Source organism: Apteryx mantelli, chromosome 16 (assembly GCF_036417845.1).
Source record: "Apteryx mantelli isolate bAptMan1 chromosome 16, bAptMan1.hap1, whole genome shotgun sequence".
In the NCBI taxonomy this organism is placed as follows: Eukaryota; Metazoa; Chordata; class Aves; order Apterygiformes; family Apterygidae; genus Apteryx; species Apteryx mantelli.
The window spans coordinates 8,934,729-8,951,014 of record NC_089993.1 but is presented as its reverse complement, the minus strand read 5'-3'; the positions used below and the strand labels follow the sequence as shown (position 1 = coordinate 8,951,014).

At 35.6% G+C, this 16,286-nt stretch overlaps 1 protein-coding gene across 4 annotated transcripts in view; it reads right to left on the bottom strand.

Moving 5' to 3' along the window:
* Positions 1-16,286, bottom strand: part of CLEC16A (C-type lectin domain containing 16A) — a 93,474-nt gene that overhangs the window by 39,446 nt on the left and 37,742 nt on the right. For all 4 annotated transcript variants that reach the window (XR_010885780.1, XM_067305990.1, XM_067305991.1 and 1 more), the window contains exons 16-18: positions 15,933-15,983; positions 13,711-13,839; positions 6,956-7,076 (exon numbers count right to left, since the gene is read on the bottom strand). Coding sequence is in view for 3 of the 4 variants with exons in the window: in XM_067305990.1 (XP_067162091.1) it covers positions 6,956-7,076; positions 13,711-13,839; positions 15,933-15,983 (301 nt within the window). In the remaining variant the exon portion in view is untranslated. The remainder of the gene's footprint in view (positions 1-6,955; positions 7,077-13,710; positions 13,840-15,932; positions 15,984-16,286) is intronic.

Below are 16,286 nucleotides of genomic sequence, written 5' to 3'. Positions count from 1 at the left end.
TAAAAGACTATATCAGATGCTGGCTGTTTACAACAGATTCTGATTCTGAAAGACAGAACAGAAGAAAAGACAACAAGAGAGGCTTTTAACAGCCTTTTCTGATTTAGCTCGATTTTTGGAAATAGGCTGGAACTCTATTCAAAAATTTGAGATGCCAGAATTACTATTACTTACTCTCCTCTCTGGATACAGGCTGTTCTCCTCAATGATAATGGGGTAAGTCATCTGTTTAATTCAACCTCTAAGTGTTAGCTCTAGACAATTTATTGTTTTCTAATAAATGCTGGAGTACATGAAATGAAACAAGATCTGAAAAATCTACAGCTGTAAGTACACATTGTGGTCCCAACGTAAAGACTAAAATCTTCAAGGAAAAGATCAGAAAACAGTGCACCGACATGAAGATACTAAGGCACAGAACTGCCAACATTATGCAAATACCCTGCATTTAAACTTAAATATGTAACAACAGCAATAGATAAGAAATACATTATACATATTGATTTACTGTGATACTGTTTAACTGAGTAACACCTTCTTATTACAATTCATATTGTTTATGATGTTTGCTATCTGCACTAGATGTTTACTAAACGGTATCTCTCTGGAGCTACAGAAACATTTCTGCAAAAGGTTCAGGTTTAACTCTGATATACTCTACAGATATAGCTTCCTGTCCAAGGAATATACACATATATATACATGTATATATACATATGTATGTATATGTACACAGACATTTTCAAAGTCCTGTATCAATTCTTTTGTCTTCTGATTTATGCCATACTGAAAACTGGTTCTGTAGCTGAAACACCTGAAAAATACATTCACCTACTTGACAAATAAAGCAGTGGTCACAATGCATCTAGTTTCTTAATTAAAAAATAAAATAAAACAAAAACAACTTAAGTTCACCACAAAAACTTTAAAATATAAAATACATTAAACTGGAAAAGACTCATTCTTCCAAAATATGCTAATGGCAGCACCACACAATGGGGGGGATGGGAAGCACAGCACCTATACTACCTACTTTTGAGCGGTACGCCTACTTCCAGGAGAAGCAGTTTAGAGTGATTTCTTCTGTAAAGATAACCTCAGTTGCTGGAATCTATACTAATGAGACTTTTTCTCCTTTATAGAAGGAAGAATCCACTATCCCAAATAGTACGAGTGCCAGTAAATTAAGTTTGTTAATTTCAATAAAGTTCTGGGTTTTGTAATCAAAAATTACCTACATACGGCAAATATAGTCATTTTAATTAACCAGACTTCATTCAAATTGTACTACAAAACCTTAAAGTGAGTACAGCTTGGAAGAGCCTTATTTACAGGTGACATTTAAACACTATTTCACATTTTTGAGTCTTGCTGAGTTTTGCGCTGCAGTTGAGACCTCTTGAATGCTCTCCTAACACGTCGGATGATAAATACATTGGTAAGAACTCCACATTGCTACTATTACAATTTTGATAACAGTAAAATATTCATTGTAGGAGTCTGTATATTAAAAAGACAACACTAGAAATCACTAAAAACTATAGATACATTTCATAGCTTAAGATTTTCAACCTTGTTCCTGAAGGAAAGAGTCCACGGGCCCTTCTGAAAAAGGGCACTGGAAGATAATAATTTAGCAAAGCTGTTGAGGAGGCTATCAGCCAATACTGTAGGAATGACCTAAAATGGGTTAATTGCAATGTGAAAATCCCAGGAATGAACTGGGATAGACTATAGTTAGGTGGGCATCTCTGCAAACTTCCATCAAGAAAGCAGAAAAGCACAGCTAAGCAGTCATCCAAGAAGGAAAAACAAACAAAAAAACCTGAAAAACAACAGCAACAAAGAAAACTACTGCCTGTCCTTCAAATACCAAAGCTAAATAAATACTCAGTCAATCTCAGTGTTGGTATTTACTTGAAATACTGACATTTATCTTCTTAAACAGCTTAGTACTGACTCAAAGGAGAATGCAAATACTCATTCTTATATCAAAAAATTAACTTTATTTTTTTATTTTGAACTTGAGTTTATGTTTACTGTAGTGGAAAGGATAAAATAATCTTCTGAAAATTAAAATATGAGTCATCAGATAAAAGGGAGTAAAGTGTGTCTCTGTTCCAAGCTTTACATCACTGAAGGCAAAATGAGTCAGAGAAGGTTAACAAGCTTCGCAAGTCAAATACATAAACACACTACAGAGTTTTATGTCTGGCTTATGAATACACAGAAACCTCTCCACGAGTTTTAGTCAACGCTTATTCATTCTAGTCCATCACACTGCAGCAGTGTGGCAACTCATCCCTAGCTGGCCTAAGAAGAAAACAAGGCAGGATTGGAGCACGATTAAATTTGTGTAGTCTCCTCAACACATCACACTCCCTCTCTTCAGCAGTCCTATGCTTCTTGCAGTGACACTTTTCTATATTCAATCCCTCAGCCACAGAGATACTGAAAAATAGAAAACATCTGGAACATTAACTTTATTGCCTCTTTATTGCCTCTTTTGCAGTTTTTGGACTAGAGTAGGCTAGGCTTCTGTCTTGCCAATGGTTTCATTCCTTACTGGAAATTAGGTTCCCATGCACAGCTATCAGCTAGCATAGGAAAGCAGCTATTTCTGTTCTTTTTAAAAAAAATAGTGGAAACACACATTGGACAATACAAATGCTTTCATACAACACAGTGACCACTTAACTTTAGCTTAGTATTGTATGAATTCTACAGAGAAGGTATATATAAGTAGTCTGCACATTTTCAGCAGCAAGGAACTTTAACAAACCTTTGTTACAGCTCAACAAATGGTTTGTTTCTAGCCATAGGACAGCAGGGAACTTGTGAAGCATCTGAAAAACAGTCACTCACTTCTGTTTGTTCAGAGAAGTATTAAATTATAAAAGGAAATTGTGTTAGAATCTAAGAATACTGAGAAATCTCATCAGATTACAGATTAATAAACTGCAGCAGGAAAGAACAGACTCTCACATGAGGAGTTCCTGCATGTTAAAGCATGCAAATGTATTTTACTTGCTCTACTGAGATATCTTTTTAAAGGGTTTAAGTCTAATAATTCGACTTTTTTTTTTTTCTTTCACTTTTTTGTTCTTTCCACTTCTATCTTAGAACAACACTTCAGTTCTCAAAAACATCCCTAGAACACCTGTTTTGCAGGTAGGGTAGTGGAACCTCTATGTTTTTGTGTATACATATGCATGTACAGAGACACATGCTTATGAATGTATACCAGTATTTATAAACAATAGTTTCACGTACATACATACAAGTATGCAGACAAGCAGTTCAAATACCATTGTTGCTTTAGTCTTCCATGTTGGTCAGTACAAATGTGTATTTTCAGTTCAGGACTATGAAATTTCTTAGCAGATAGCAAGTCAGTTTAAATTTGAAAGAGTGATATTCTAATCAACAGTATAACTTTAGTTTATACAACCTCTTAAAAAAAAAAAAACTTATGATATGCATTACATTTTTAAATTTCAGAACATTTGATTCAAATTTAAGCAAATAAATACAACTGTCAGCCTAAAAAGTATCTTTACATCCTACACACACACACCCTCTTTTAACCATTTATGTCTAACAGCCTACATTAAAAACAAAACAAAAAAACCAAAAACCACCACACTTTACTTTAGCAATTGAACTGGCATTACTTTCAAACATGTAATCAGAATTACAAGCAATCGTATATAGCAGAATGAAGAATGAGTAACCTACAGTCTAAGTTACATGTTCCAAGAAAGGGATACCTCATATTTTGCATAAAAGCAACTGCCTTAGAAATGAAGTGTCATAAATAAAAAGACACCTGCAATGAATTGCACAATACCTGCAGTGTAGTTCACTAAATTGCACACTGAGAACAATCAGTTCTCTAGACTAAGAGACCAGCAAGAACAAACAATGTTCTTTGGCAGGGAAGACAGGGCCTAGCGAACAACACTTGGAAATAGTGTTTCAATTTGATTTACTTTCTGTTGGGTATGTTCTTAAAAATTAGCAACTGCCTTAAAATCATGTTCCCAGTTAATTTATGAAGAACAATTTTTTTTTCAGTAGGAGCTGATTCATTATTTCACTTCACTCTCAAAGACAGCCAACATTACAATAAATCTGTAATTCATTAGAAACAGGAAACTGAGTTAATTCTGTACTACTATTCCTTTAGAGTCAAGAGTAATTCAATCATGGACTTCATTTCTTATCTGACAACTAATAACCAGGTATTGTGATTAACAACATCACATGCTGCTCATATTTTCTCCAGGAAAGTTCAGAATCTTTCTTTCTAAAAATAAGCAGCAAGAAAAGGTTTCAAAACCTCTTGGATAGAAAACATGGATTTCAAAGTTTGTTCAAGAGTAAAGGCTCAGAATCAACAGCTGAAACTTAAAAAGAGAGAGTACAAATGCATACCCTTTTAACTACTTTTTAAGGATAGAATTTTTAACTGCTTCTGAAAACATTTGTTTGCTGTCATGATCACAAATTATATAAATCCTCTACAAGTTGCTCTGCCATTGTGTTACTAGGCACATGGGTAAATTTCCATCTGTTATGAAAGAAAAGGTGGGCATTTCTTTTATGCTACCTTAAGGAGAAAGGCTAAAAGGAGTGAAGTTGCACTGCTCATTCTGACTAATTCACCAACCCAAAGCAATGCCAGCGTGAAGATGAAAAACCACAACTATTGAAGAATGCATTTTCAGACGTACCTCCCCTACACGTTTTCTTAAGCATTAAGAAAACAGGAATTGAGATGATTAAACTATCAGTCTTCCACACCACTGGCTGCATAGCCACCAAAATGCAAACACTGGACTGATACCTTCTCATCTCTTGAATTTACCCTGTAGGGTTTACTGTAGCCTAATGCTCACACTTACTTAGGAAAAGCATGTTCGGTACCCTGTAGCTTGTACATTTTTATCTTTAACAAGTTCAGTTAACTGCTTCCACAGCATTCTTTCCACATTTGCAAATAAATGAGTTTATCCTCAAAACATTTTACTGCTTGGAACTTACACCAGAGGAAATATCCTACATGGTCTCATTTTTGCATGCAGACATTTAAACAAATTTTAACAATTATTATTATTATTATTATTATTTTTTTTTTAGAAAATATACTTATTAGGTTTGTCTTTTTAAAAAAGACTATTTAGCTCCCTTGACTTAATTAGCTATAATTGCTAATATTGACTCTCTAAAAGTACTATCAAACAAAAATGCTTCGTACTGGCAAATTCCCCAAAACATAACTGATATTCTGCAGAAGAAAGCACCTGTTAGAGAGTAATGTTGGTTCAGATCATAGCTGAGCTATTTTAATGCAAGATAACAAGATGAATACAACTTTTTTTTTTTAATCTTAAGATTCATTTCAGACTTCATTGAATTTGTGCAAGGAACACATCCTGGTCTTGACAAATAATCTTAACACTAGTATGAGCTGAATACTAATGCTAGATCCTATTTGTGTTTTTGTCCAAAATTATTCTATGCTTTTATCCATTAAGCTACTGCACAGTAGCTCTGGTATCACAGAATATTTGTTTATCTCATTTGATTTCAAAGTTGGCACTTCACTCAGGTAATTAATATTCTTGATGGACTTGAGATGCACAAAAACTGTATCTGAGATACTGGACATAATCCCATCACATCTACTAAGACAACTGTTTTTCTAGTCTGAGTAGGATCAACAAGCACTTAAAAATAGAGTCACAATATTTAAAGGCTCAAGTATCAAACTGAATCTCTTTTCTTTTTTTTCCTCGTAAGAAACATCTGAAAATTAAAACCCTGACAAATAAGTACACTCTATTTTAGTAATCACGTGCTCCCGAAAGCTAAGAATGCTACCCACAAGTTCTTAATAAGGTAACTGCCTGAACACGAGTTAGACAAGCACTTAACACTAATCAACTAACGCCAGTATGTCAAAGCACATTTCTTCAACATACTTTTTATTGAAAGGTTTAAAATAAGTGCCTTGCACTACAGTAAGATTAACTTAAAACATTACAAGTTACTATTTATCAAACAGTGCCAGTTCTGGCGACAACCAAACTACAGTTTTACGATTAAAGCCAGAATTACTCTATCAGGAGGCAACCTGACTTAGTAGTCAAAAACCCAGTACCATCAAGTAACATGTACAGTCATCTAAAGCTGTTATATTTTGTTGTTCAGTGAACACAGGCATCTTGAATTTGCAGTCAAATAGTATAGCTCACGATAATATTCCTTCTGGCTTTTCTACTACTTCAGTACAGAGCATGCAGTCTAAACAATATACTATGATACTGCAGAAAGACGACACTTTGCCTTTGCTTAATAATAAGTATTATTTAACATCACAGGGTCACTCTGGATATTACTGGCTGATACCCCTTGAGAATAGTTCAGTATGCTGTTCAACTAAGGGGGTAAAGGTTTGCATATGCCAGCTTTAAAATGACAGAACTGATGTATAGAAAAAGAAATGGGGGGGGGGGGGGAAGACACCAACAAACACCACAGTGTAGCTGTCAAGTAACTCCAGTTCCTTAAAGTTCCTGTGTGATTTAAGAACACCAATGTATTTTGAATAGGTGAAAGATGAAATCAGGATTAAAAAACAAACAAACAAAAAAACCCTCCTATGATCTAGAATTTAGAAGAATAAAATTTCTATCAGGAAACCAAATGAAGGATTCAGAATCCTTTACCTATTAATATTTAAACTTTGTGACACTTGAACAGTCGCACCCACCCTCCTCCAAACATTTACAAAAAGTGTTTCCAAATCCAGTAGAAGATAAACTTAATACAATCATCTTGGCAGTCAATTACACAAATATGATTACAACTATTTTTTTTTTTAACCAATTTTTCAGAGAAGGCATTTTCCATGTCATATATCATTTGAGAAGCTGGGAGGACTACTTACTCAAGTCAAGAACATCATCTGTCTTTATTAGATCTTCCTCCCTTGTCAGTGGTAACTGAGTTTCTGGCTCATCTCGCAGGTGCAATGACAGTGAACGGAGCATAAAGAAAACTCTGATTGCCTTGAGAAATTAAGAAAACTGAATATTAAAATATTGTTGCACTCAGTGCTAAGTGTTTTAACAGAATTTTGCAAATACGTACTCACTTTTACAACCCTTGGATTTGCTGACATGCAATAAGTCTACTTTTTAAAATGAGAAAGCAATGTAAATTCTAAAGTTAATGAAAAAGAATACAGGAAAAAGTTGAAACATGGGCCATTTATTTTCAACTAAGTGGAACCGGCAAAGAGTTTATTCCACTGCCACAATTATACATCTTGTGACTGACAAGCAAATGATTACAAGAGTTGTGTAAGCAAAAACCTGTGAATCAATTTTTTTTCATTACTATTTTAAGTCTGATTCTATCTACCAGACCTGTACTCTTTACATATAACTAACCAACCAACCTTCAGAGGCCCTTGTGCTTTGGACTTGAAACAGTGAAATGACCACAGCCAGTCAGAAAAGTTAAGATGTACAAAAGTTTGAGAGAAAGCACTGGGGTTTTTTGAGCTTTAATCTGCTGGATCATCTAACCCTAACTTGACGCAAGACAGCATTCTCGGAGAACTTCATCTGTACTCTCCAGAGGTTTACATCAGGGCAAAGGACTCCGGAAGCTGCACCAGTCCCAAGGAGCTTTCAACAGCTGCTCTGTGAAACTGATATTCTTGTTTTGATTTAGAAATTAATGACATACAGTATGTAAAAAACAGATAAAGTGACAAGGAACAACCATCATTTCATTAGCCTATTTTGAAAGGCACCATTTAAAATCGTCTTCAACTACAAGAATTCTGTTTTTCTGTATAGAAAATGATTTTTCATTTGCTAATACTACAATATATACATTTTTTTAAACAGCTTCCTACATAGGAATTCTTTGTTATACTGTAAATTGACCGCTGTCTTACAGTAAAAGTAGCAAATTCGTGGAACAGCTGCAGTGCCCAGGGAACTCCCAGCTTGCAGGAAAGTTTTGGGAAAAAACGATCTAAATCACTTTCCAGGAAAACCCTTCCTTCCTCCCTATTTCTAAAGGCAGAACAACCATGGTTACTGGGAAACTAGAGATGTAAGTATTTAGCCAGGCATATTGGTGATGCTTTCAGAAACTTTTGGAAAAACGGGGATGAGAAGAGGGAAGTTGTGCAATTGACTCTTCTGTGATTTGACATGAGAGTGGGTGAATTTGGAATGCGGCTGAAGTCTTAACAGGGGAATAGGATTATTCAGTGTGGAGGGCGAGAGGGAGAGGAAGAAATTGTACTCCAGAATGAATAGACGAAGAAGGTCTGAGTAAAGACTGTCAAGGGTATCTAGCAAAAATGTGACATTAACACTACTTCATGAGTCAGAGTAGAGGCAGTTTATAACGGGAGATCTTGTGTTTGTGCAAATCACATTCAAATGCACTGTGAATTTACTTAATTAAACAGATTATAAAACAGTTTTACTACTGGATGTTTTAAGAAAAAGACCACTATGTTGAGTTTAAAAGCCTCCAAATTCAATCAAGAATATCAACACCCTTGCATTTTTGTTAACCCAACAGTTAAGCCCAGAAGTATTTTAACTCAGGGAGCAGCCGTTACTCAGCCTGTTTTACTCACTTTTCTGTCAACCCCCTTTCCCTCCTAGACAGGGGAGGGGAACAAATGCATAAAAAATAATTTAATATGAAAATACTTTAACAAAATAAATGAAAGATTTCTCCAGACACATAAAACGCAAGAAGCCCACTAGCAGGTCATACTTCATCTTGTGTGAAAAACGAAGACCCACATACCACCTAATCAACAGATTAAAAATACAGATCTACCAGAGCTGCAGTGAAAACTAGAACAATTTTTAAAGGATTTAAGTTCAGAAGACCAAAGCATTATGATCAGAAAGCCTCACTGAGCACTTTGGAAAAAAGTCAGACATGTCCTTACTAGGCTAAGCAATTAAGAATCTTTATGGCCAATCAGCATATTGTGCACTGTTAGCAGAAATAGCCTGATGAAGAGTTTTAAAAAGTCTACTCAAAATGCATAAGATGAAGAACAAAAATTTTTTTTTTTTTAAAGAATTGCCAAACATGAGGAAGTTATGATTCTTCTGACACTAACTACATAACAAAAAGAAATTAGCAGAAGATACAGGCAAACCGTCTCAGTACTTGTCTTGCTTTTATCACTAGAAATATTTCCTTATAGGAAAGTCACAAGCCTCTCGGAGACCACAATATTTTATTCCATTCATGAAGAGTCACATATAAAACCTTTGCCTCCTTAGGATAAATCCCATTGCCACTCACTGACTAAACTCCGTGCAGCAAAAATAAAGGAAAGTGCACAAAAGATGGTGCTCTGATCATGACAATTGGTTGGCTATAGACAGGCTCAGGAAGGTTCCTAGTAACCCACAGGTAACTAGGCAAGTTTGATGTACTGTGTATTAAAAAGAGCTGTTGAAAACAGTTGCTTTGCATCCATGTTCCTCACACTGCCCTGAAACTTGCACAGGAAAATGCTGTATCCACAGCCCTACTATTTAAGAATTAGCAATTTGTTTTTTTATCCTATTCTCTACTTAAAAGAATCAATGGTGACAAAGTTATTGAGCTGGTCTAGGCCTAGAAAAATGCATCAGTTTCTAAAGATTTAATTTTCTTTAAGGATAGAGAATTATCAATACAGAATTAAACCTTAAGCCATTACGTACTCAAAAGGTTTTATCACATTAGAATTTTTCTATATCGTCTAGAAATCAAGGCAGAGCTGAATATCCATTCAAGTCCTTTCAGTTTTCTTCTGAGCAGCTGAACCCCAAAATCCTATCCAGGTCCTGAACTGGCACTAACCATAGTGAAAACAGTATCAAGCAGGCAGAGCTACATCTCCATCTCAGGTAGCAGCGTACAGAACAGTACTTTTCAACTCTAACCCCCAGTTTGTTGGACCCTAAAAATTACCCAGTGCAGTGTGGAAAAATGCTGCTCTGCACAGGAAAAAGCAAGCATTCTATTTAAGCAATCTGTCACCACATTGCAGTCAGCTGCCCCTCAGACATCTACTGAGGCAAGAGACAGAAAGGCAGCCATCATGGTTACAGTATACCATACACTATATTCAGCGCAGTCACATAAGAGCCCGCAACTTGTGCAAGAGGCTCATTGCAGTTTTTCCAAACCTAGATGCACAAACGAATGTGCTACTGACAAGGTTCATTATCACATGTACTCCAATTGTTATGCTACTTTTCACCTGGTCCTCTGTCATAGGAGAACTCATGGACTGCAGCAGAAAGACACTGACACAGTTCTTCTTTCTTCCTTCCCTCCCTCTCCACTTCACAGCACAAGACTATTTTGCAAGGGATTCACAATAATCAGAAATATTAACTAGCTGATTGATTAATTTTAATGCAAGTGTAACACAGGCAAGAATCATGAACCCTAGAGCTCTGAAAGGTTGCCAGCCTGTATAAAAAGTATTCTGCTACCACCAGCCTTTTACCCCTATAACGGAAATTCCAGAAGATTGTAAGGTAAGGAAACAAAGAACAGTTATGAGAGAGGGCTTTTTCTGCAACTTTTGTCTTGCAAAGGGGTGTTAATTTTCTTTGTGTGCATTCCCTATGAAACCAGTGCCATTCATCTCAAAACATATAATGATATTCACTGCAGAATAATCTACAGAAACAGGAAAGAGAATGAGAATTTTAGCCTTTGCGAAAAACAAACCCAATGCAGATGAAGAGGGACTCCATCATGCTTCCTACAACACAGAGCCCTCAGTCTGCTAGTTATACCAATATAAACCCAAAAGCATGTGATTTGTGACTTTCTATAACACTTTTAGACCACAATGTAACAGCAGAGCTGTTTCAACTGACCTCTGTTTTCTAAGAATATACTTTCACAAACTTTGGTTAAGTATGAATAAATATGAATGGCTATCTTCCCTAAAGAACTATATCTTATGAAGAGATATACCTTGTGTTGATTAAAGAAATCTACATGCACACACAATCTACATACACACACAACGTGCAAAGAAATAGCAATGTGCAGGGAGACAACCTAATATCTTCTTACACTCCTGGCAAATGGCATCCTCAGACATAGCTCAAGACCTTCTCTGAAAAATCTTTGCTAGGTACTCCAAAATGCAGAGTTCAAGACCCATTGCGTCCCATACTTCCCCAAAGAAGCACATAAATGAGCTTGCATTATTCTAGGTGAGTGGCAGCAGCACCATCTTTAGGACTATAGAAACCAGAAGTAAAAGTTGCAGACAGCAATTAGACTATCAACAATTCAAAAGAGCATCTGATTCTGGACAGAAGGCTTGATCAGGCACCAGCAGACTGTTTCAGAAAGTAGCCTTATAAATTAACATTTTTTAACATTTAATATCTTAAATCAAAGAGACTGCTGGCTGGACTTTGAGATGAGCTGTTGAAAACTCTTGAGAGGTATCTGACTTTGGAAAGTTCTTCCTAAAGTCCTTACAAGAAAATGAAATGTCACTTAGGGGAACTTTCTACAGTAAAATAAGAAGAGAGCCAAAAGAGGTCCAATCTCTTAACAGGTAAGAACTACTGATATAAATAAAGTATGGGACTTCTTCACTTACTGGTGAAACAGAATTTGACAACTTTTTTGGAATCATGAAATATTCATAACTGAGTCACTATGCATCTGGAACTGTTGGCAAAAAACACCTCCTGGAGATGAAGCAGCAGCCATGTCACCATGGAGGCACCTGAAGTTAGGCATAGTGTCATGGCAATTCATCAGCTTAGGAGAGGTAAAGGAAAGTCTAACTGGAAGAAAGTAGCCATGGAATAAGAATCCTAATCAATTCTAAAAATTCTAAGGCAAAGTGATCGGGGAAGGAGCATTGACAACAGTTTCTAATGAAAGATAGCATTCAGGGAGTTCGTGCTGATGAAAGAGACCCTCCCCCCTCCCCCAGGGGACACAATTCCTGTTTACAGGAGTATTTATATTTACTTTTGAGTTTCCACAGATGGGAGTTATTTCAGTTATGTCTTATTTAGCACAAGAAAAGCCACGAAGCAGCTTCCATTAACAAACGCTTCTAAGTAGTGTTCTGTTAAATGCCTCAGAGAATTCTAGGAAGCTTTTTTCTTTTTGCTAAGAATTATACTGTTCAAGTTGATTCACAGTATTTTATCAAACTTAAGTTGCTGTGATAAAAAAAGTTGTGTGGCTTATAATTAATATTGAAAGCAAAAGCATTCAGAAGATTCCTGGAAATATCGTTTTTCTTCAGTAGGACTGAATATGCTTACTTAGATACGTGCATAAATTCAAAGCTACCCAAAGAACATGGCTTTTCAAATAGGCAAATGCAATTATCCACTATGATGAAATTTAATATTCATAAGAAATATTCACATCTTGAATTATTCTTACTACTAAACAAGAACTTTCTAGATTATAGTTTTCAGAAAGAAAGAAATATCTGCATGCTTCAATCAATTCACTATGCTCTGGTTAGCATCAAAGCACCTTCCGTTTTACTGAAGCCATATAAAGTACTTTTCTGTGAATAGCACCAAAGCTTTCCTGTATTAGCTTTTAAAATATTTTCCCTCAACTGCAATGCTACAGATATGCAGATCACTTCATTACAAGTTACTCTGTCCTGCTTCTTTGTCTTCTTCTTCAGCAGTGCAGCCTTTCCACCCACCAGCTTCAACAATCCAAGCCACATATTTACTCCCTAAATCCTTGCATTCAAAACTGTATCTTTCAATACTATGAAGATCATCATGCTGTCCTTCCCCACTCCCCTTCAAAATTCACCACTCTTCCCTCTTTTTTTACCACACAATAATTCCTCCTTTTTAACAACATAAAAGGTTATGTCTGCGCTACCTTTTCAGTCAGACAGGAATTTGCCTTGCCTACACTCCGACTGGATAGAAACAGCTCTAAACCAGGTATCATGTAACTGAATTAGTGATGTTGTGCAGCAACATATCTTTAAAACCTACCTGCACTAAAGGGCTTAGAGGACACTGCCAGATAAAGACTAAGAAGTGATTATCCCAAGACTGTTGATAATGATGTGGTTATTATTTATAATATCAGTATCACCTCTACAAATTGTTATAGTTATTCAAATATATATTTTGCTTTCTCCTCACTCCCCAAATCTCTACCATGAACTACTCTGCCAAGATGAACACACTCTAGCGCAGAATTTTATTTTTGCTGTGTCTACAAATACAACCAATATGGAGCAAGCCAACCAGCCTCCAGTTGGAGATTTTTACTTTACTGTGGGAATATAATGACAGATAGACTGAAATAAGATCATGAAAGAAAATTGTCAATATATTAATGAATCTCATATCAAAATGCCCTTTTATGTAGATGTCTCCACTGTCAATGAAAACCTCAGCACGTATTAAAGTGACCAGATACAAGAAATTAGAGAGAACACATTTCTCTGCTGGGACAGGTAAAAATTAGATGGTCTAAACAGGTCTGTCTGCATCTATTTTTTAAGATTTTATGGATGAAGCTTTCAATCAAGTGGCTTTTAAGGGAAAATGTTTGTATTTCTAGAACTGCTCATCATCAGCAGTATTATTCCACTGTGAAAGAAAGAATAGCCTTACTCACTCTTCGTGTCCTTTCCACATCTCCACAGGGCAATCTTTTCACAAAATCGATACCAGTCAGTGGTGTCCCCGTTGGAGGCAACAGAATGGAGGCATCCATCATCAAGTACTCTACATTCATGGGTTTCATCTATGAAAATATTTTTACATTGATTACTATACAGCACAACTGAAGCTTTCACCTTTACTTTCAAATGTACAACATGGTTGTGTATTTTGAGAGGAAGGAGTTGTTAGAGCATTCTGAGAATTTCTGACACCATACATGTTATTTTAAGCTCTTTACATGCAACCTCTATTTTATATTTGTTCATTGGTCCCTAACACACTATTGCAGTTCCCATACTGACAAACCACAGCAAAAACGGAAAGATTATAGAGTAGAAAAGCTGCTTCATGAGCACTAAAAACCAAACCCTCTGTCACGGTTGATTACAAGTTTTGACTCAATTTTTTTCTTGTGCTTGAAGCAACTATAAGAATTTCTTGTTTCTTCCCCCTTCCTCTCCCCCAAAGAATCCTCTAGTCCCTAATAATGCAAAAAATTTGTACACTACATATTTTCCTTCAATCTTACCACTAACAGTCTCTTCCTCACATGGTTCCTTATTTTCATGAATCAATTATGTCTGAAATATCTATCCTTCTATGTAACTTGGATGAAATTGCCCAAAGTTATTATATATACACCCACTGAACATACACTTTTTTTGCCAAAAAAAAAAGAGCTGAAACATCTGAAACATATTTAAAATCCCTTCCCTTGGTTGTACAACATTCTGCGTAGAAGGCCAGTGTAGACACGTGGGCATTCTCAGATAGCTGACAGAACCTGGAAGTGTTCCTGTCGACTTTGCAATATCCAGATACTATAAAATAAGCAAACTCTGAAACAGGTACCAGAATTTTCACAGTACAGTCTTAAGCTGCTGCCTTTCACACATACCAACTCAAAAATAGTCTATTAGTCAATTTAAAGGATCTGGTCTTAGGGCAATCCATCTTCATTGTCTAAAACACTGGATTAACAAATACAGTTAACATGTAGAAAATCCAAAACAAATCTAAACAGATGACAGGAGACAAATAAGAACACAAAACTAGATGTTCTGACAAGCAAGTAAATGAGTAAGTGTAACTTCTTGCAGGCACAATTCACATGAATGTACACTGGTTTAAACGTCATTTTACTTCATAAAAATGAAGAATTTTAAAAAAAAGTGAAGCTAATCACTGAAAGCAAAAAAGAGACAAAGCACTACTGTACACAATTTATTTGCTCCTCTGAACTCAGTTTTATCTATGATTGTTAGGACATAGCTTTTTCCTCTCTGTCCTTCATATAGAGCAAATATATACCTGCCTTCAGAAAAGCTCTCTACCATGTTATTTACACACCTCATCTGATAAAGACATTACTGTTACTCAGCACTTAGGTTAGCGAGTCATTTGCTGGCTACGCAAATAAATATGCTTAAAGGAAAATATAAAGTTCAACTTCTAGGGCTCAGCTCTCTACTGGTGAGAAAAAACATGCAATCTCAGTAATACAGATACCTGCAGGACAGAAAAACCTACATATATACTGAACTCATAACATGAAGATTGTTAATTTTTCATGTCACTTTTCAAGCTAGAGAGAGTAATATCCAACCACTAAAAAGATTAAATGTTTGGAGAATATTTCATTAAGTATCTCTTATTTAGGCTGATAAAATACATGTAAGGAGTTTTTAAGTATTAAAAGAGTTACGGCAATATACCAACTGCAGATTTTTTTTTTCCCCACAGAAAGCTAATTAGTGGCTGCTAATTAAATCCCTCTACTACTGTGAAAAAAATGCCTGTAACTGACAATACACAGTATTTTTACCTGAATACTAACCTAATAATTGAAATAATTAATTTTTAAAAAGTATTTACAGGTTAAATATTAATTGTATGAGATTAAGCTTTGTAATATTTTAAACTTCCACATCAGTGCGTCATACATGATATGGCACTGCTAGCAGCACATCTAGTAATGGCTTTTTATTAAATAAAGAGCTGTGAAATTTCAGATCGATCATATATCTAAGTGTAAACATAACTCCCCAGAAACAAAAAAAACCATTTTCTTATTCTGTTCTAGAAATAAAGACACCACTGTGTCTTCTTACATATTCTTATTCCTGTGTTGTATCTGGGTTTGAGGGTGGGCTTATTTACTTATTTGTCACTTACTGTCATACTCCGGTATTCATCTTCAAACATATCCAGAAAAATTTCTTCTCCCTTTCAAAAAAAGGAATATAGACATATGAATCCTTATGGTTATGGAACCATCTGTTTTCTTGGCTTTTAATTACTTATTTCTTGTAAGTTACAAATTAAAAATAAACCCTGTATCACATCTTTCGGCAAATATTCTTCAGGAGAATTCCAACAAAAGTATGGTAACATATTAGACATTTGAAAACGGCCATGGATTTATTGCTTCCTATACAGGAGTTAATGTCTAGGGCTAAACATTTTACTTGTCTCAAATTGTTTACAATATGAAAGAAGCAAAAAGCTGCAGAGGTCTCATGTAAGTGT